The sequence below is a fragment of the Zalophus californianus genome, chromosome 2 (genome assembly GCF_009762305.2).
Source record: "Zalophus californianus isolate mZalCal1 chromosome 2, mZalCal1.pri.v2, whole genome shotgun sequence".
Lineage (NCBI taxonomy): Eukaryota > Metazoa > Chordata > Mammalia > Carnivora > Otariidae > Zalophus > Zalophus californianus.
The window spans coordinates 59,135,689-59,158,548 of record NC_045596.1 but is presented as its reverse complement, the minus strand read 5'-3'; the positions used below and the strand labels follow the sequence as shown (position 1 = coordinate 59,158,548).

General features: G+C 40.2%; 1 protein-coding gene across 3 annotated transcripts in view; it reads right to left on the bottom strand.

Moving 5' to 3' along the window:
- Positions 1-296: 296 nt before the first annotated feature.
- MTHFD2L (methylenetetrahydrofolate dehydrogenase (NADP+ dependent) 2 like) overlaps positions 297-22,860 on the bottom strand; it is a 134,877-nt gene continuing 112,313 nt past the window's right edge. For 2 of the 3 annotated variants that reach the window (XM_027600648.1, XM_027600649.1), the window contains one exon: positions 297-1,611. In XM_027600648.1, the coding sequence (XP_027456449.1) occupies positions 1,499-1,611 (113 nt within the window). In that variant the 3' untranslated portion in view covers positions 297-1,498. Of the gene's footprint in view, positions 1,612-22,490; positions 22,609-22,860 lie in introns of all 3 variants that reach the window. The other variant, XR_003521091.1, reaches the window with a different exon arrangement.

Here is a 22,860-nt window from a genome sequence, read left to right as displayed (position 1 = left end):
AATTTAAACTTCTGTCGGGGTTATCAGACAAAGATTGGTCTGGACTGAATTTGAAATGGGCTATAGAACCTTTTCCTGCATGTTTAAGAAACTAGTACATTTCCCCAGCATGCAGTAAGCAAAGAGGTAACAATTCTACTCCTGAAACTAATATTACACTGTATGTTAACTAACTGGAATTTAAATAAAAACTTGAAACCACAAAAAAAAAAGAAATAGGTAACAAATATATGAACAAAAAAGTTATAAATATCTTAAGGAAAAAAGAAGACAGGTATTCTTCAAATTGCTTTTATTATACAGTTAAAATATGATTAATTATAAGTATCTAGTCTATTTTCACACAATTGATCGGGAGCACACACTGGTAAAAACATGCACTGGGTAAGAATCATTGTTGGTACATAAACACACACCGGGATTGGGCATGAAAACAATACAATCAAGTACTTAGGGTAGTCTCAAAATAGCCTTCAACTGACATTCATGTGTATTTCCTAGTTTAGATTGTGTTAGAAATATGACATCTACTCTGAGAGCCAATTGCCATAACAGAAGAGGGAAGAACTGTGGGCAAAAATGCAGTAGATTTTTAGTTATAGCCTAAGGTTTAGCTTTGGCACATTGTAAGTGTCATATTTTCCTATTAATTTCCGAATCTGTGAACAAACCTAAAATTCATTCTTTAATGAAATCCTTGCTCATAGTATACCATATTTTTCTAATATTTGTGGGAAAACACAACCACAGTTTTGTTTTATATGATTGGTTTTGGCCTTTCCATTATTCCTCAAGGGAAAGGTATTATCCAAATATTTTTCCAGAAGAAGAAAGAAATCACATGTAAACCTAACATATTCTTATTACATTTTTACTATGGCAAGTAGTCATTCACAATTTGAAATGATCATTACCTTTCTAAGCAGCACTGCATTTTTTTTTTGCCTTCTTTGTTTACTTTTCTTTCCTTGAATAGAGTGTCATTTCTCATTAAGATGCCTCGTAGGGTCCACTTGGGAGATACATGAGATCAAGATTTTACTTTTAATATTTTATCAGCATATGATAAACATAAAGTATATAAAAATTGAGCCTGCTTATGTCAAAACCTAAATTACATTTTACAAGGGCGCCCATTTGGCTCACAAGACGTTTGCTGAAAACATACTGTGTGTGATATTTGTGTCAAAAATATATTCATTTATTATGAGCCCTTTATTGTTTAACATTACGAACAAATACTATTCACAAAATAAACCAGTGCTACCAAAGTTCTCATTGGAATTGTTTGTTTTTCCTTTTTTTCCCCCTAAAACTCAAAATCTGTTAGCAGGAAATGAGTCAGGTTGTATGAATCATCTGATCCACAACGATTCCATCCATGAAAAAATAAATACAATGTAGAAATAAATAGCTTTGTAGTAAAATATAAAGGTGTTTGCCCTTTGTCAAATAAATAAATAGCATGATTTCATTTTGCCTTATTCTTTCATGTGACCTAGTAAATGAGTTTTTTAGCTGCCAGAAGGGTGTTCTTCAGAAGCATTGCCACCGTCATGGGTCCCACACCTCCTGGAACCGGAGTGATAAAGCTAGCCTTCTTCTTAACAGCTGATGGAGAAAACAGAAAGCCGTCTTTATTTTTACAATTTTCTGAGAATTTCGTATTTTTAAATAACTAGTTAAAAGATAAACTGAGGCATATAAAACATTTTTTTAAAGATTTCTTTTTAAGTAATCTTTACACCCAACATGGGGCTCAAACTTATAACCCTGAGATCAAGCGTCACATGCTCAGGGTGCCTGGGCGGCTCAGTGGGTTAAGCGTCTGCCTTCGGCTCAGGTCATGATCCCAGGGTCTTGGGATTGAGCCCTACATCGGGTTCTCTGCTCAGCGGGGAGCCTGCTTCTCCCTCTTCCTCTGCCCCTCTCTTGTCTCTCTCTCTCTCTCTCTCTGTCAAATAAATAAATAAAATCTTCAAAAAAAGGAAGAGTCGCATGCTCTACCGACTGAGCCAGCCATGCACCCCACAAGTTTTTAAGAGTTTATTTGGGCATTTATCAATCTGAATTGGACAGCAGCGAACTGGAAGTGGTCAGCAGTGCTCCACCAACGAGGAGCTGGCGAGAGACTCTTAAGAGGTGGAAACAAAGCAAGGTCATTGTGGATCGGCTATCACTTAAAGCCTAATTGGCTGTATGTGACTGGTTGTCCTCAGGTTTTGATTTTGTAACCTTGGGGCATTTATAGGCTTAGATTTTGGTTTGCTTACACAGGCTGCCATGGCGTGAGAGCCCCAGGAGTCTAACAGCCTCTTTGTTTAATGAATTTAAGGGAATATAGTGGATTTTTCTGCATTACACATATAAATCCAAGAACCTCAAAGCATTTTTAGAATGAGGTAGCCTATAAACACTCACACACTTAGGCAAACAATCCTGTGTATGTTATCTAATCAGCCTAAGAAGTAGGTTGAATCTCCATGCAGTTGGTTTTACATGATGAAAATCTATAACCCATGAGGGACCCCACTACCTGTAATTCCAGTTAACTACTTCTGAAATACATGATACTCGTCACAAAGGGGGAACAAGATATAGACAGTTCAGCACACACCATTTGTTAAATTGATAAATTCCTGTTTTAACAACAGCGTCACTTATGTGTGGATAACACATTCCAGTGCACGTCTAATAAAAGTCACGAAACATATTTGAATTACTGAGCATATACACATAGTCCTGTTCTAAGGTATGCAGACTTCTTATTCAGTGAGTAGACTCAAAGAAAATGACAGAGAACTTTCAGGAAGTTTTATTTAAGAATGTTTTCACACCCACATTATTACACGTGAATGGCCCCATGCTTTGACGGGCTGGTTTTATGTTTCACCATGTGAATATGAACAATGACGTTTTCTCAGATAACTCTTTCACAAAGTTAGCATCGACAATACTTCTTTAATGCATACTCTGACATTATTGTCACACGTTATTTAGATGGATGGCCTTTTACAAGTTTGCTCAGGTATGCTTCTATAGGAAGCAAAACTAACAGATGTTTTCTAGATCTCAAGGATTATTTTCTGTACCATTTATATTGCCTTCTTGAAATAGGGTTTGTAAAATTCACACTTACCTTATTTGAGGTTTAATAGTACACTAGAATTTTTTTAATCACAGGAAGGGCAAAGGAAGAGTATTCTTTTGCTTAAGTACAAGTAAGCTTAAAGACAGCACAAAAAAGTAAAAAAATCCAGCTAGTATGTATTATCAATCCTCTCATGGTGCGTAAAAGAGACAAGATAAAGAATACTTATGATTCGGACAGTAACGGATTAGTTTTCCAAAAAGCCCCTCTGCACACGAACATTCCTTTTCCCTCGCCACCCTTCCATCCAATGTCAAACACTAGGCTAGGTCACTAGCCATTCCACAAATAGCTATGAATTAGCAATCCTCTCCTCCTTTGCTCTAGCTATTCCTTCTACCTGGAATACTCTTCTATTTTATCCAAATAAGAATATCCTTATTATTCTTTAAAAGTCAATAAAATGTTACCTGGCTATAATTTTTCTCAAAAACTCACCCCTCCAATGTTGAATTAAAAGCCCCACCACCTGTGTGTTTCCAGTAACTTTCTACATAACTCTGTTATGAACATGAACACACTGTGGTGTCTGTCCTGTTAACCTGGCACTGGCACCTGGATGGGAGCAGCCAGGACTTCACAGCTGGGGCTGTCACCACTGGGTTTAACCTTAGAGTCTCTCCATGTACAGGTCAGGCATTCAGTAAATTCTGATACAGTGAACTAAATAGTCCTTGAAATTTATTTTTTTATTTTTATTTTTAAAAGATTTTCTTTATTTATTCATCAGAGAGAGAGAGAGCGAGCGAGAGAGCGCACAAGCAGGGGGAGCGGCAGGCAGAGGGAGAGGGAGAGGGAGAAGCAGGCTCCCCGAGGAGCAGGGAGCCCGATGCGGGGCTCGATCCCAGGACCCTGCGATCACGACCTGAGCCGAAGGCAGACGCTTAGCCGACTGAGCCACCCAGGTATTCCTAGCCCTTGAAATTTAAAATCTAAAATCAATTTGCAGGAACGTGTCAGTGGATACAAACAATTTCGTTCAAGCTAATTCACTGAAAACCTCAAGCTACCTTCCAGGATCTTTACTATAGAATTGGAAAAGCCATGCCCTTAAAATATCAACGCATCTCTAGAAGAAATGTACTATGCTACTACTCTTTATTCTGATAGTATTTAAAATCATATATTTGTAAAGTACTGACTTTGAAATATCAGTGGGTAAAAATAAAAGACGACTGGATGTTATGGTAAATGCAGAACCAAGTACGAACTCAATCTTCAATGGAAAACAGAATGGTTCATTTCACAATCAAAAGGTAGATAAAATTCATCATGTCAGGGAATCTGCTATGGGTAAATAGTCATTTTATATAATGTGGTTTTCAACTTTGAAAGGTAAAGTGGCTTGGAATTATGCATATGTAAAAAAAACAGTGATAACCAAAAGAAAAAAAAAATAGTGATAACCATAGCCACTATCAGTTGAATACCTGCTATTTGCCGAGAACTTTATAAATATGATTTTAAAAATTCCTATGGGATTGTTATTTCATTTTAATAGATGGAGAAAGTGTGTCTCCCTGAAGTTAGAGTGACTTACCACTCCCTTATATGGTAGAGACACGATTTACAGCCATGTTTGAAACATTCTACCGCTCCAGAATTCCACCCCATCCCAATGCAACCGTATTACCATGACCCGAATAAGTAGAAAAGTCCCAAGAAAGGCTCATGTGCCAAAAATTAATGCAGTTTTCTCAAAGGGTTTGGAGGAGAGTCTGAAAAAAGAAACAAGGAAGAAAGTTCTAATAAAGTAACTTTCCTACATTTTTACTCCAAGTACTCACAGCTCATCATCTCTGAATTACATACAGCACCTCAAATTGCACAGCTGGCTGAGCAGTCTGAGTTGCTTTCTTCCCGGGGGTCAGATCAGATAAACCACTGGTGTGCTCAGGTATCATGACACTCCTCTTCCAAATTAGGATTTTTCACAATATGCTTACTCTTGTGTTCTTTTGCTCAAAAAAACTGAGGTTTGGGATGAAGGGAGAGGGATGGGGAATGAATGAGCTGTTGCATGAAACCACACCTGTCTGAAATCTGTAGCTTGGGCCTGCTTTTTTGCACACTTTACTGCTAGAAAGTAACACACATTTATCTTGTCTTGCCCACCACTTCACAGAAATACACTATGTGATGGGTAGTGGCTGCCCTAGCCCCGGCTACGGCTTCCCTGGACATTCGCAAGCATTCAGTTGCATCAACGGAGCCCCGTACATTACTCACTAAGCAGAAGATTATATCACTATGAACATACCTGGCTATTCAAACACTGTTTCAAATATTTTTTTTAATCTTTGAAACAAAGTGGGTGAATATGAGAATTAAGTTTGTATACAGTCACGAGAAGTCAACTGTGATGAGTATGACGGAAAAAAAAACTCCTATAAAGTCTCTATCCATTTTGATTTGATTTTCAGGAGAATCTATATCTGAGAAAGAAATATAAGTTTATCTGCCACTGGCTAGGGTTAATGTATCGTTTATTTACATAAGAACCAGGATGTGGAAGTACTGATTTCTCAAGAAAGGTAGGGAATTATCATTGGCAAATGCCAGTGGGTACAGATGCCAGTGCTCAAAAGAAATTCTCTAGTCTAGTGATTTTGCATAACTATCTCAGGGCTGTCCTACATGACATGTTTACGAAGCGTCGGAAGTGGCTTGTGAGCTAAAATTAGTCATGTGAGAAAGAGTTAAATTCAATATGTTTGATGCTCTGAAAAGCATCTTCCCCAATCATGTCTGCAAGAGAGTAAGTTAACAAGCATTACCTCACCAGAATAATCTCTCATTGGCTGGTCTTTCCCTGAGGGCAGACAAAGGTTTGCACCTGCTTGTAGAAGATGATGCTTTTAAAGATTAATCCTATTATGTGTGGGGAAAAGTGTTCCATATGCTCTATTGAAATGAATTACAAAAGCACTTTAAGGCAATAATTTCCTTCAGAGACTTATTTACTCTGTGTTTAGGTGTGAGGGAGTACGTGTGTGCGTTAAGGAAAATGCCAAAAATTCTGTATGGATGAGAACCAGGTACAGGCTCCCCCCTGCTATCCAGAAGTAGAGCATTCCTAGGAAACCTTCCATAAGCCAAAATGGTATAACTGAAGAAGCATATGCCATTAATTTATAGGGAAAAAAGGTTGAGCATGCCCAGACCTAAAAGATAACCTCTCTTTGGCTTTTCTGACATCTTAGGGCATCTCTTGCTAACAAATGCACAAAATAAATGGGGATAATCCAGCCGCCATCTATCTGCTCACAGATATGCTCACAAACACCATTCACAGCTCTGGCGGCTGGATGCTGACATGCTGAGTGCAGTTCCCCTGGAAGAGTGTGGCGGGGCCCCTCTCTCTGCTGAGGGTGCGCACTGCCTCTGCAATGCTCACTGCGAAGCAAATGCTGAACGCTCTTTTGCTTTACACCTTTTCTTTCTTTTTCTTTCTTTTTTTCTTTTTCTTTCTTTCTTTCTTTCTTTCTTTCTTTCTTTCTTTCTTTCTTTCTTTCTTTCTTTCTTTCTTTCTTTCTTTCTTTCTTTTTTTCAGAAAAGCTAAAATCCTCATTGGATTTCTTTCACTTAGCGAAAACAGATACTAATGTTTTTTCGGTAAAAGTAAAGTGGCAACATGAACTTTCAAAAAGCAGGGGAACATGCATTAGATCTTGATCGATATCAGGATTTTCACAAGAGGCTCAGGAACAGGACTGCATAATCAGAATTAGATTCAATTTCATGAAGTTAACATGATTCTAGAGTTACTGAAACTGACGGTGAATGCAAATAAAACAACCATCAGAGCCTATTGTTTTCTGCATGAGACCTGCTCTGGGGCATGAGATTCACAGGAAAATGACTTCGTCATGTTTCAGGCTGGTTTCTGAAAATGAAGACTATTTTGAGGAAAGGCAATGATTATCCTGCCAATTTATTTCTATGATCTCTCTATAAACTGTAGACACCGCAAAGTAAATTCTATAGATTTCCTTGAGGGTGATAGGGTTCTGCCAGCATGATCTAGAATATCAGAGAGTATGTTCAGTTGTATAAAAAGAAAAGAGATGACCATTTAAAACGAGTCATTTGGGATGCAATATTTGACTTGGCACATTCTACTCTTTGTTTGACATACCGTTCCTGCACTTTTCTACCTGATGAATAGTTATTCTTCCTTTGCATACCTGGCTAAATGTCACTTCCTCCGTGGTGCTCATTAACTCCCCAGGCTGAGTGAACTGTTCACTCACTGATCCGTGAAACTTAGCATAGTGATTCTCAAATCTGCAGCCATAATGCATGCTGGAACCCACCTCCTGAGAAATGAAGTCACAGGACATATGCCTCCTCCCACCTCTAGATTCTAGGGCACATCGCTGAGGATTGTTTGCTAAAGTGAGATTTCTAATAGTGGTGGTTTGAGGGGGAGGGGGTTATGCATGTTAACAGCAGCAAAGAGAAAGTTTAATACAAGGGTGAAATTCACTGCTTCGTTAAGCTACCTCACTTGGGGATTTCTGGCTTCCCAGCCAGGCCTCCGGCAAACGCCAGCATGCAAATGCGTGAGTCGCAGTTGCTAATGCCCCATAGGTCAAAGCAAGTCACGTGGTCAAACTCATATTGAAAGTCTTAGGATAAGAAGAATGGTAAAGCCACAGAGCCAAAGGGATGTGCACATGGGGACAGAAGACATAAGTAATCATTTTCTTTTTTATAATCTACTATAATAGTCTTTTTGCTTAGAGATGAAATCTCTAACCTGCTGCCAGATTCATTCCTTCAAACACAAGATTATTAGATCACTTCAGCTTTGAAACATTTGATGAATCTTCACTGTCTTCCGGGATAAAGTATAGAGTGTTTATACTCGTGGCAGTTAAGATCTTTTAGGATCTGCCCTCCACCCGGGTCTGGCGTTATTTCCCAACCCTTGCATATTTTCCTAACTTATTCACCGTTCCCACACTGGCTCCAGTTTGGCCCAGATAGAGTCACCACAAATGTTTCTTGAGGAAGAGAGCCAGAGCCACTGTCCCCTGGAGCTGATAGCATAGCTAGGAGATGGATATTAAAAAGATAATCACCCAGATAATAACTGAACTCTGGCTAGGAAATGTGCCACATGTGTGAAATATGAGGAGGCCCTCACTGAGCCCTGCACACATTGGTGATGTTTACTAGGCCAGGCCCAGAAACGTGAAAGATAAATCCAACTTTTCCATGTGAAACAAAGCGGTGGGGAGTAGCCAGTGTGCTTGGTAAGGGGGGCACAAGGTCCGTGCAGAAATGAAGAGTCCTGCCCCTGTGGGGCCCAGAAGATAACGTTAACAATTCTGGAGATTAACCTAAGAGCAATGGTTAAAGTATTTTTAAAACGGGGTGGGGGGGAGTATATATATATATATATATATACACACACACACATTCTGAGGCAAGATAAGATCAAATGGGGAAGCTGTCGGTTTTGTGTTGGCATATTTCTCTAATGAAATAAGTTTATCATCTGGGGCAGAGGAAAGGGAGATAAACAAAAAGTAAGAACGTAAGGTAAGGTGTGCTAAGACAGTAATAAATTCTGGTTCTCGTGCGAGCGGCTCAAGGAAGGAACAGGAATCAGATACGGGCATCAGAGAAAGATGTGTAAAGTGACAGAAAGCTTCCAGATCTGATGGATGCCAGAGGGGTAAGAAAAAGGACACAATACAATGCGGATATAAGGAAATAGTACAGGCAAAGGAGGTTTGATCTGACAATGAAGATGAAGCAACAGAGGAGCCAACAGAAGTTCATTACGACCAAAGTACAGGAGGAAAACAGAGTAGAACGAGATGCGGGGGGGAGGGGCAGGACATTTAGGTGGGGTAAGGGCAGCTGTAGTTGTTGTGTCCAGGTGGATACACTTTTAAGAAAGTCTTTTGTGAATAAACTTGGTTACTTCTATCTGTAGGAATAGCCAGTTTTTGCAAAATAAGAAACTGGGAGTGAAAAATGTATATTGCTTTTTTTTTTAAAGATTTTTTTTAATTTATTTATTCATGAGAGACAGAGAGAGAGAGAGAGAGAGAGAGAGGCAGAGGGAGAAGCAGGCTTCCCGCTGAGCAGGGAGCCCGATGCGGACTTGATCCCAGGACGCTGGGATCATGACCTGAGCCGAAGGCAGACGCTTAACCATCTGAGCCACCCAGGCGCCCGAAAAATGTATATTGCTTAATAACTTTCAGAAAATGACAGAGAAATTCATGTTGTATTTTCTCAAAGTTTCAGGTCCTTGAACATTATTAAATTACTATCCAAGAAATCCTTTCTTAGCCTGAAATCTGGATTCTAATCTGTCACGTTTCCTTTTCTCCACTCTGTGGATGACTACTTTTTGTTTTGTTTTGATTTCTAAAGCAAAGAATTCAGATGGGCATGGCTTGACATCTTTTCCATTATTCTTACTTGAAGACAACCATGTTTCAAGGTCAGGATTAGAACAAGAAGTGCGGAGCAGAGGTTATTAGGTTCTTTCATGTTTAAAATTTGAGGTGATGACAGGGATGATGGAAGAAACGAGGTATCCGGTCTGTGTGTCTCAAAAAAATCCAGGGGTGACACATGATCACAAGGTGTGGAGTGATTACTCATGAAGGATACTAATAGCAACATAAGAGACATCAAAATGTCCTTCAACAACTGAGGTAAGAATGAAAGAAAATGTATGTGGCCATTAATCTTTGGTACCAGCAACCCATTTTTCATGACAGGGTGTCTCTGGCTGGTATGTTCTCTGTCATTATTTCCTCTGGAAACTTCATGTTCCCAGGTTCCTAGGCTCTGGACTTAATAATCCAAACTCTCGCCTAAGATCTTTGTTAGGAAGACTTAATAATTCTTTGGCAGATAGTGAATTTCTGCTTTGGTGTATTACATACTACTCCAAAGTCTCCAGATAATGGAATTTCCAGATGTACCTACACAATTGATTTTGCTGGTATGGCTTGGAAGTTGTATATTCTGGCAGAGTCAAACAATATATTTGTGCTTTATAAATGTATTTTTGGGTGGAGGATGAGGAACTCATGTCTCAAGTTCCTGTAATATTGTTGTATTTCTCTTTGTATTTTGTCCACTTCTCTGCCATTTTTACGGAAGTACTCCATGACCCATGTCAGATTTGCAACAAGGCTACAACTAATTTTTAAAGCCAACTTCCTTCCCCAAAAGGAAAAGGAATGATTCCTTAGTTGTGGCAAGATAGCAGATGAAAATTTCCTGTTTTTTTCATATGAATTTCAGCCTTCTAGTATATAGGTATAATTGTCTAAATTAAATGTTTGGAGAATTTTCCCATGCTTCTAAATGCAGGCCATTTAGACATGACCTCTCAAACACATCCCCTATAATGAAGGGGAGACAAGCTTCAGGAAAATGAAGTACATGAATAACAACCAGAAAAACCTGACTGGCATAGGACTGGAGAAATAGTATGACTCAGGAGGTAATATGGAAAACACTCCACTTTCTCATATGGTTGATATAAAAATGACACTTAAGAGCATGTTGAGCCAGAGAGAGTAAAGGGCTCCTTGGCGAGTGAATGGCTCACCACTGAACTCTTGCAAGGCAACAAGGAATCAGATACCTCAAAGGAAATTCACTATGCTTCCTCTTGCATTTATCTGGTTGCCTGATTCTGGAGTTTCTACAAGATTTCTATATATATTAGGACATTCATTATCTCAGCACCCTTTGGGGCAGTAATGGGACAGACAGGATTAATGCCTTAATGGGGTAAAAGAGTGAGACTCTGATCCACATTTCTAGATGGATTGTGCTGGCTTTATTAACTTTATTTAAGTTGCACTTACAAATGCATCCCTCACCTATTTACTGTGCTATCTGTACGTGTAAGGTGGCTAAGCCTTTTTTTCCCTTTACTTTTCACCTTACATTAAATCAAATCTCCACATTTCCAGCTACCTGCCTCATAGATGTGAATACCAAAAGATACTGCTCATACCACTCAGGATGAATTCAATGGAGCCAAACAGCAAATCAATCACCAAATGAAAATCTGAAACTGCTTTCTGTGAACTCTATGACCCATCTGTGGAACCTCCTTCCTGACCACGGATGGTATCAGCTACCAGTGCCAGTTTCCATTTCGGTAGGCAGGAGTAAGGATTACCGCCATGTGTATTTCTAGTACTCTACCAAAAAGGCTAACACTATCTCCCTTTCATTACTTCTTGAGAAGAAACATAACCATCATGTATTCCTGTCATTCTCCCCAGTCCTTTTTCCTCAAGCCACCGAACATTCCTATCACACAGTGAGAAATCTGTAAACTAGATTGGCTGTTTGGAGTGTCCTCCAAATCTCTTGGCAAAGCGTGGATGTCGGTAGCCTGTCTTCATCAACCCAAAATACTAGGAGATAAAATCTCCTTCCACAGATATTTGTACTTTAGCATGGAGCCCTGGGAAACAACTACAAAAAAATCTCGTTAGGTGTAAAAGAAGAAAGACTTGCAGAGGCAGCAGCCCTTCTCTTGTTCCTATGGATGTCCTTTCTGTGCTTCAACTTTTAACTCCTCTGTGAAGGTAGAGTGCTCAATGTCAAATACATTCTTCCACAAAGAATGTCTTTAAAGCTGACCTGATTTCAAAGACCTAGACTTCACAATGAGCACCGTGTTGTAAAATGTAAGTGTGTGATGAGTCACAGTGGGGGTAGCTGGCTTCCTGAGAAGGATCTCATAGTGACCATGACTACTTGTTTTATGAAATGACCTGTAGAGGCACTATGATCATGGTGTTTGTCACAGTCTCTCTAACAGAGACTTTTGCAAATTTCCATCCACTTTTTAAAAATGATTGGAAGAGGGGAGCTTGGGTGGCTCAGTCGGTTAAGTGTCCAACTCTTGGTTTTGGCTCAAGTCACGATTTAAGGGTAGTGAGATCCAGCCCTGCGTCGGGCTCCATGCTGAGCATGGAGTCTGCTTCAGATTCTCTCTTCCTCTCCCTCTCCCCTCTTGCTCATTCTCTCTCTCTCTCAAATAAATAAATAAATCTTAAAAAAAAGATTGGAAGAAATCACCTCTGGGTTAAAGAGTTAGAGTCTTCCCTTATCCTAAAGCTGGACTTTTGGGCCACCTTGTAATCATCTACCACAAAAAGTTGATATTTTGAGTCAGATTGGCCATATTGTTATGAACTGAATTGTTTTTGTCCTTCCAAAATTTGTATGTTGGAAATCCTAACCTAGGATGCGATGGTATTAGGAGGTGGGGCCTTGGGGAGGTGATTAGGTCATGAGGGTGGAGCCCTCAGGAATGGGATTAATGCTTTTATTAAAGAGACCCCATAGAGCTCTCTCATTCTTTGCACTATATGAGGATACAATGAGAAGCTAGCTGTCTGTAACCCAGAAGACGGTCCTCATCAGAATCCGACTATGATGGCACTGTGATCTTGGACTTCCAGCATCCAGAACTATAGCAAATAAACCCTTATTGTTTAAGCTACCCAGTTTGTGGTAATTTGTTATAGCAGTCTGAACTAAGACACATACCATCAAACTAAATGATTAACGCTGAACACTGAGTTGGTGGGGAGTCACTTCAACTTTTTTTGTTTGTTTTGTTTGTTTTACAATATCACAGATTAATAGTTCTGTATAAGTGATCTACTTCAAAGAAAGTACCATTTCCTTAGAAACTGGTAATACTCCCTTACTTTCCCATCTTGTAGAACACATACTTGGAAGTAAACAGTGCCAAAATCATTTCCAAAAGAAGCTTACTTCAAGTAAGCTTACCTCAAGCAGATGAACAAAGGGAAAAGAAAAAAAAAAGAAATAGTATGACTCAGGAGGTAATATGGAAAACACTCCACTCCCAGAGAGGAAGGCAAACGATAAAACAGACTCTTAACTATAGAGAACACACTGAGGGCTGCTGGAGGGGAGGTGGGCAGAGGCATGGGTTAAATGCGTGATGGGGATTAAGGAGGGCACTTGTGATGAGCACTGGGTGTTACGTAAGTGATGAATCACTAAATTCTACTCCTGAAACTAGTATTACACTATATGTTAACTAACTAGAATTTAAATAAAAGCTTGAAACATTAAAAAAAAGAAGAAACTTATTTTAACATGTAATCTGGAGAATATAAATTCCATGAAAGCAGAAACTTTATCCTATGCATGGCTATATCCCCAGTACCTTGAAGGTATGCTGAATGAGAAATATGTGTTGAGTAAATCAATGGATGTATTATTACTGGATCTGGATTGTTGTAGGTTAATAATATGTTTGATGCGACCTTGAGTGGCAGCTTTTGTTCCCATTAAGGCAACTTTAAGGAATTACTTCTGTAATGTAAGAGTCACATTAGAGATTTATAAGTACAGAGGAGGATCATACACCTGACCAATGGTATGACTAAGAAGGCTGAGACCAGCTGTGGGATGGAGAGACAAAAGAAATATAGGACAAGAAGCTCACCTTACAGAGGCATACAATTCAGTAGACAACAACTGAGTAGAAGTGTAAGGTAGTATAGGATTAAGAACAAAATGAACAAAGCAGAAGGGACCTACTATAGGAGCTTGGAGAAGGTGGGGATAAGCATGAGTGCTTTCAAGTGGATTTATATGATTTTGGGGTGAAGAGTAGACTTGGCCGGAAGAAAGTTGAGGCTAGAAAAGCAATGAGGGGCAGGGTGGTAACCGCAATGCAAAGTTACGTATTTCTGGATTAGTACTGAAGTGAGCATGGAGAGGGAGATGAGTGATGGGAGCGTGCGCCCACGCATGCATGCGTACACGCACACGCACACACACACACGCGCATGTGCACACACATACACACACTGTCTTCTGCTAGGCACTGTGCTCAGCAAGTCACATACATTAGCTCATGTGAGGTGATTATTTCATTTAATCTTCATAACAGCTTTATAAGATAGCCATTATTATCTCAGTTTTTCAGATGATAAAATCAAGTCTCAGAGAGGTGAAGTGATTTGCCTAAGATCATAATTGTTTTATGCAATAGAACTAGGATTCAAACCTAAGTCAGCTGACTGCAAATTATAATCTTTTAAGACTGGACATAATATACAAAGACCATGGAGTGACAAGGTAACTCTCAGGTTTCAAAGGTGAAATACTGAGCATTCACAAGACATTAAAAGCTGCTTTAAAAGCATTCCAGGGGCGCCTGGGTGGCTCAGTCGTTAAGCGTCTGCCTTTGGCTCAGGTCATGATCCCAGGGTCCTGGGATCGAGCCTCCCATCAGGCTCCCTGCTCCACGGGAAGCCTGCTTCTCCCTCTCCCACTCCCCCTGCTTGTGTTCCCTCTCTCACTGTGTCTGTCAAATCAATAAAATCTTAAAAAAAAAAAAAAAAAAGCATTCCACAGGTTTGAGTTCCACATCTAGTAGTTTCTTAGAAAATGGTACTGGGCTTCTATAATAATTCTAGACCTCTTTTGTCCTCATATTTTGACTACTGGGTTAGAATTTTGAGGAATAATTCTGACCAGATAAGAGTCCCAAATTACAGAGTCCCTTTTGTTGTAGGAGGGATTTCATGTCAAGTAGAGATGCTCTGAAGAATGCAAAGTAAGCCTCCAGCTACTTGGGGCACAATTCATGATTGTTTACAATGTCCTATTTTCCTTGTTCAACAATGGTGAGTCGACTCTTGGGTACAAAAGACCTGCAATTTTTCTTCTTTGCCTTTGGTCTGCTATTTCTCACTTGGAAAGAGCCCCTTCTTCTCTCTCTCTCTCTCTCTCTCTGTCCACTCTCTACCCTATACACACATACACATTAGGTAAAACTCATCTCAAAAGGATTCTAGAACTGGCATCTTTACTCTTGCTTATTTGAAAACTCTTAGAGTCATAATTGATTCTTCTCTTTCTTTTATATCTAATCATTCAGCCAATCCTTCCAACTCTTCCTTTAAATTATATCTACCATCTAACCACCTGTTAACACCTTCACCCATTACCGTGCTGGCCCACACCCCATCTTGGATAATTTCTTACTTGGATAATTACAATTGCCTCCTAACAGGTACCCTATTTATATCCTAACCTCTCTAAGGTCTATTTGCCATCAGTAGCCAGAGTGATGCTGTTAAAACGCAAGTCAAATGTCATTTCTTTGCCCCAAATCCTCTAATAGCTTTCCACTGCACTCTAAGTAAAATCCAAATTTCTTTCCACAGCCCTACATGATGTGGCACCTTTGCTGCTACCTCTTTGACTTTATTCCACAGTTCTTCCCCCTATTTACTCTGTGCCCATGACAGCCAGTAGGCATGCTGATCCTCAAGGCCTTCACACTTGCTTGCTGCTCCATGTGTGTGGACTATTCCTCTCGTATACCCACATGGCTCTCTCCCTCACTTTGTTCAGGGTTGGCAGTGCACCTTCCCTGAACACCCTTTTTAAGCGACCTTACTCTATAATTCTCTAGCCTCCCTTATGTTGTTTTGTTTTTGTAACAGCAACACTGTCTAATATATTACATGGATATGTATGTATTTGTTTATTACCTGTCTTCTCCCACCAGATGTAAGTTACCTGTGGGTTAGGAGTTCGCCTGTTCAGATCACTGTCGCGCCTCGAGTGCCTATCACAATGCCTGCCACGTAACATTGCTCCAAACTCTCCTGCATCCCAGCCTCTGCCTTTCTCTGGCCTCCAGGAATTCCTGAGAGGGCCAAGGGAGGCTCCTTCCCTTCCCACTGTGCTCCTCAGCTCTGTTTGCAAAGGGCTGTTGTGAGGGACCAGAGAAGCCCCTCGGACTACAGTGCTGGGAATCATGGGCCAGGAAGAAAAATCACTGGCAGGAAACGGGCTCAGCTGTTGGGACCCCTGCAAGCCTGGTATAGACCATCCTTGGTGTAGTTTAAGAAAAGGGCAGGTTGTAAGCCCGGGATCTGAGCCTTGTCTTTTCCCTTACTGTCCAGGGCAGTTGGCCTAGGGGTCCCCTTTCCCTCCCTCCCGAGGACCATCTCTCTGCATCCACACATTCCTCTCCAAGTTTAAGCACAGACTCTCATGAAAATTGTTCTCCCCAGTAGTTCAATGAACTGCTGTTAATCCTGTGTCATCCCTCTGCAGCCTAGAGGGTGAGGTAACCTAGCTCCAGGATGGCACTTGGCCCCATTGCTCTGCCACCCTATCCACAGGAGGGTGCACACAGGACCCCACAGGAGGCTCCAAAGAGCAAGCAGGGCATTGAGGAGCAGAGAGCAAACAAATAACACCAGGAGGGAAAGGCCCTACCCTCGCCCCAGTACCCACTGTGTCCCAGCCTGAACCTAGATCCCTCACACTGTACTTTTTAAATTTTTAAGTTGAGACATAATTTATATAAAACATTGTTTAAGCTTAAAATGTACAACCTGGTGATTTGATACATTTATATATTACAATATGATTACCATCCTAGCTTTATTTAACACCTCTATCACACCACATAATTGTAATTTCTTTTTTGTGGGAAAACATTTAAGATCTAGTTTTTTTAAAGCAATTTTGAAATATATATGGTATTGTTGGCTATAATCACTATGCTGTGCATTAGAGCTCCAGAACTTATTCACTTTCTAGTTGCATCTTCCCAGTTCCCCCACCCCCAGCCCCTGGTAAACTACCATTCTACTCTGCTTCTACAAGTTCAGCTTTTTCAGATTCCACATATAAGTAGTACCACACAGCATTTGTCTTTGTCTGACTTATCTCATTAAACATAATGCTCCCAAAGTCCATCCATGTTATCACAAATGGCAGGATTTCCTTCTATCTCACGGCTGAAAATATTCAACTGAATATATATACCACAACTTCTTTACTTCTTTACCCCTTCATCCATTGACTGACACTTTTGTTTCCATATCTTGGCTATTGTGAATAATGCTGCAATGAACATGGTTACACAGATATCTTTTTGATATCCTGTTCTCATTTCCTTTGGATACATACCCAGAAGTGGGATTGCTGGATCATAAAATCAACATACAGAAATCAGTTTTGTTTCTAAACACTAACAATGAAATAAATGAAAAAGAAATAAAGAAAACTATCCCTTTCACAACAGCATCAAAAACAATAAAAGACTTAGGAATAAATTGAACTAAGGAAATTAAGGATCTGTACAATGGAAACTACATGCCTTTGATGAAGAAAATTGAAGAGGACACACAGAAAAGTGGAAAGATATCCCATGGTCATGGGCTGGAAGAATTACTAGTGTTAAAGTGTCCATACTACCCAAAGCCATCTCCAGATTCAGTGCAGTTCCTACCAAAATTCCAATGGCATTTTTCACAGAGATAGAAAAAAAAAACCAAAAAACTGTATGAAATCACTAAAGACCCTGAATAGTCACAAGCAATCCTGAGAAAGAAGAACTAAGCTAGAGGCATCACACTTCCTGATTTCAAACTATACTACAAAGCTATAGTAATTAAGACATTATGGTACTGGCATAAAAACAGACACATAGACCAATGGAACAAAGTAGAAAGCCCAGAAATAAAGTGCTGCATGTAAGGTCAACTATTGTTTGATAAGGGAGCCAAGAATGCTTAATGGGGAAAGGGTACTGTCTTCAGTAAATGGTTCTGGGAAAACTAAAGAACTACACATAGGAAAATGACATTGGACCCCTGTCTTTTCTACTTACAAAAATTAAGTCCAAATGAATTAAAGACTTAAACATAAAACTGGATACCATAAAATTTCTAGAAGAAAACATAGGGGGAAAGCTCCTTGACATTGGTCTTAGAAATGATTTTTTGGATATGACACCAAAAGCAAAGGAAACAAAAGCAAAAATCAACAAGTGGGACTACACCAAACAAAAAAAAACCTTTCTGCACAGCAAACAAAACGATCAACAAAAGGAAATGGCAATCTATAAAATAGGAGAAAATATTTGCAAATCATATATCACATAAGGGGTTATTATCCAAAATACCTTATAAAAAATACCTGAAGAATGTAAAACAACTAATAAAGAAAAACATCCAATTAAAAAATGTCCAGAAGACATAGACATTTTTCCAAAGAAGACATCTAAATGGCCAACTAGTACATGAAAAGATGCTCAGCATCACCCATCATCAGGGAAATGCCTGGCAGGGCATACACACAAAAACCTCAGTACTTGAACCAGGAGACATGCAGAGTCTGTGTGGGGATTAGCAGACGGGGCTTTCTCATAGGCTTGTCCCTAGTTCCTGCAGGTTTGACCAAGTTTACTTACCTAAAGCTGCCTAAAAGTACCACTGTCTTCACTACTAGAGTCTCTCTGGGATGTGTCTGGCCCAGGACTTCGGTCTCCAGCAGAGCCTCATGGCAGCAGCAATAGTCCCATCTCTTGAGGCTGGGGGCCCTGCGTTCACTGCAGACTCCCACCTTGAGGCCTCCGGCCCACTTCTTGGTCAAATGACCCAATTCAGTCAAGGCTGGCCTGCCCTCTTGTTATTCTATGTATCTGGGATCCTCACCTCACCCACTCTGATCTATCCTTGGACACTCTGGGAACCCATTCTCAAGAGGCAGGTCACCTGGGGCCAGTCTGTGCCACAGTAAGACCAGTAGGGGCAGAAGGAAGCTCAGGGACTACCCCAGCTGGCTACCCTCCCAGGAGCTCGCCCTAAGCAGACCTCACCCTCTCCTGACACATCTCACTGCATGGGTTTATCTTTCTTGTCTGGTCACAATAAGGAGTAATTCATATGCTTTTCCTATTCAGGGCCGATTGCAGATGGTGGCTGAGTCAAGGCTGAGATCTAGATCTGTTCCCCTTGCTATTTTTCCAACTCCTGAATATATGGCATGACATGCATTTCAGTAAAAGTATGGCTTAGTGAATTTGAAGGGCTACACAGAAAATATCAATGATGATCAAGAGATCAAAAGTAAGGTCAGTAAAGTGACATGAAAAATGAAAACTACAAAGGGACTTGATATAATTTTCAACATTGCATGAAGTTGTCAAAAAGTATCTAGTCTTTGGGCGCTTGGGTGGCTCAGTTGGTTAAGCGTCCAACTCTTGATTTTGGCTCAGGTCATGATCTCAAGGTTGTGAGACTGAACCCCATGTCAGGCTCCATACTGGGCATGGAGCCTGCTTGGGATTCTTTCTCTCTCCCTCTGCTCACCCCCCCCCCCCGCTCGCACGCTCTGTCTCTCTCTCTCTCTCTCAAAAAATAAATAAAAAATAAGTATCTAGTCTCTACCAATGACTGAATAATAAAAATTAGTATAGTTAGAACCGAAGACACATTTTGGTGAGATTGTATGGTCTACACATTGCAAATCTACATATACCTTATCTGCAGAGTTCAGGGTTAATACTGTAAGATCTGAGCCAAGACATGACTTCACTGACATTAGGCTTCCACCTACCCCACAGGAAAGAGTTAATAAATGGATCCGGCTTTGAAACTGAATTAAAAGCAAGCAATGAGATTGTATACTGAGGTTTTCATAGCGGAATAAATTAAGGGTAGACAGAATGGTATGTGGGGGCTGGAGGAAGAAATCTCTCTCTCTATTCCAAGTAAGAGACCAGTTTTTAAGTTCTTATGTACAGAATGGATCATTGTTCATCCAAGCGTGGCTTCCCGTCTAGAGACTAGGGATTCCCCATCCTTCTCACTCCACTCCATATAGAGTGGCCATGTGGCTATATTCAGGTCAACAGGAGGCCAGCAGAAGTGGTGCATACATCCTCCAGTTCAATTTTCTTTTTTTTTTAATATTTTATTTATTTATTTGACACAGAGAGACACAGCAAGAGAGGGAACACAAGCAGGGGGAGTGGGAGAGGGAGAAGCAGGCCTCCTACTGGGCAGGGAGCCTGATGCGGGGCCTGATCCCAGGACCCTGGGATCATGACCCGAGCCGAAGGCAGACACTTAACCAGCTGAGCCACCCAGGAGCCCCACTCCAGTTCAATTTTCTTAAACAGAAGTAAGTCACTTGTCCTCATCTCTGTTTCACCTTTCAATGGAAGAAAATATGGATGAGGAGGCAATTCAACTTCAACTGTGTGGATAAGAAGAATGCTCAAGTGGAACAGTGTTGTGGGCTGAATTGTGTCTCCCCCAAATTCAGATGCTGAAGTCCTAACCATCAGCACCTCAGAATGTCACTATATTTGGTAACTAAGATGATGCCATTAGGGTGGACCCTCATGCAGTCTGGCTGGTGTCCTTGTAAGAGGAGGAAAATTGGACACAGACACATACAGAGGAAAGACAATACTAAGACAGGGAGAAGTCGGCCATCTCCAGGTCACAGAGAAATAACCCTGGTGACACTTTGATCTCTGACTTCTAGCCTCCAGAATTGTGAGAAATAAATTTCTGTTGTTTAAGCCACACAGTGTTTAGTACTTAGTTATGGCAGTTTTATCAAACTAATACAAACAGTTAGATGAGAGCATTATCCCTGGAGGAAGAAGAGCTGTCTAACTCCGGACATTGGTGGGAGACAGCTAAACTACCTTGTTCAAGTTCATGTCTTTTGGGGTCCCTTTGTTATAGCAGCTTAACCTATACTCTAGCATGATACTCGGGGGAGGGGAATAGGAACAGCATTTAACCAAAGAGACGGAGTGAGGCAAACTATGATGTATTCACTAAACATAACCAGGAACCAGAGTTTCACATGGAAAATAGGTGATAAAAATCTAAGGGTATAAGTCACATATTCCTCAAACTATGTAAAATAGGCATACATGAAACATCTGGAAACAACTACAGTTAGAAAAAAATTGGTTGTGTCAGAGTAGACATTCTTTTCCAAATAATGTGGCTTTTCTACTTTTATAATTTAAATCACTTTCATCAACACTGTAATGTACCTTTAGACTTATCTCAGTAATTTCTATGTATTCCTGTAACTTTAAGTCAGCAGAGAGAATCACTCTTAGACATTAGCCCCACCTATTTTGACTTTGAGAAAAGCGCCCACACATTGTTCCTGCCTCTTTACTTCCTTTTCAGTGGTTCTTCCCAGCATTATTTTATTCCCTGTTTTGGTACAGACCAAGGAGTGGAGAGGCATGCTTAGGGATGGAACACAGGGAGGAGAGGTGGAGGGAACAAAGGAGCAGACATTCCAGTTCCTTTCATTCCTACTGCAGTCCCTGAAGAATTCATCATAAAACGGAAGCAAAGCTATTAAAAGCTTCAAAAGATCATAGAAACATCTGTGTGGTAGCTACGAGATGCAAATGAGGCCTGAGAATTCGCCAATGTGAACAAGGTTAGCTGAATTAACAGCACAGGAAGTCATTAGATTGTTCGGCTCACCAAATCCATTCAGTGAACTGCTGTCATAAAAGCAGTGTAATTATGAGCTTGCCCAGCACTACAGACTGCTTTCTAGTCAGAAGAAGTGAATTACAACTCAAGCCACATAATCTCTTGTTTCTCCCTTATAAGGATACATTTTTCATTAGAAATGTATGAAGTTTCTTTCAGAGCTACTAAAAGAAAATGGCCAGGTGAAAGTAGATTGGTCCCACAGTTTTTGTTGTTGTTGTTGTTGTTTTTTAATCTGTATACAAATCTAAATTTTTCAAGATAGATTATTTATTGTGTGGTTGTTAGTAAGGAAAAACAATTCTTAGACATACAAAATAATTTTACCACAGATGCTTTTAAGTACTGTTTCTTCTTGCAATGCCTTAAATTAGAGGGGAGAGGCTCGTTCAGGTAATAGAAGGGGAATGAATGGTAAGCATTTGTCAGATGCTGGAAGCAATGATGAACTATCTTGAATTCTATAATTAAGGATCAATTCAAACCAAAATAGCATTTCAGTTTAGTAATAACTTTAAGGCCCTATTAACTCCTCAAGGTACCCAGAGAGGAATGGTGTTGCAGGGAAGGCCTCACTTGGATCTGTATTGGGGAAAAACACCAGTACGGATTCCCTGGGAAAGGTGCTAAGCAAACACAACTGAATGATCACATAGTAGAAGTGATCATGGCATTGGACATGAATTTGAACTCTAGGACTCATTGCCCACTAATTTCACTGGACATAGAGATAAATATGGGCAGTGCTCACTTTCCACAGTAGCAGAAAAGACCATACAAATCACTGTGGAAGCTGAAACAGTGCAAAGCCATTTTAATAATCGACGGACGACATTACATTTGTTCAATGACTTGTAAAAATGTTTGTCAAAACATTAAAAACTCTCTTCCCATGGTTTCCACATGTATAGGGAATTGAGAACTTGCTATTATATATATCCTGGGGTAAACATAAAAGAAATAACTTCATGTCTCAAAAGGAAAGTATTCACCCAGTGAAATGCAGGATAGTGGCGACAACGCAGAGTAGAAATTCCAAGTGCCTGGCTCTGAACCCACAGTGCCCCATCACGTGTCATCTCAGGGAGGATGCCCAGGCTCTGTGTGCCTCTGTAAAATGAGGGATAATAACAATGCCTTATAGGGCTATCATAAGGATTAAATGAACAATTCAGGTAAAAGATTAAGGACAGTAAGCACCTCTCAAACACTACTATTATTACTAAATTAAGAATAATTCCAAATGACCTGAGAAGAGGGTGTCCCCCTGTCAGAAAGTTTCTCCTACCTTCCTTACCTTCAATATAATTTCCTACTAGATCTGCCTGTCTCCTCTCTAGGAATATTGGCAATTTTATGGCC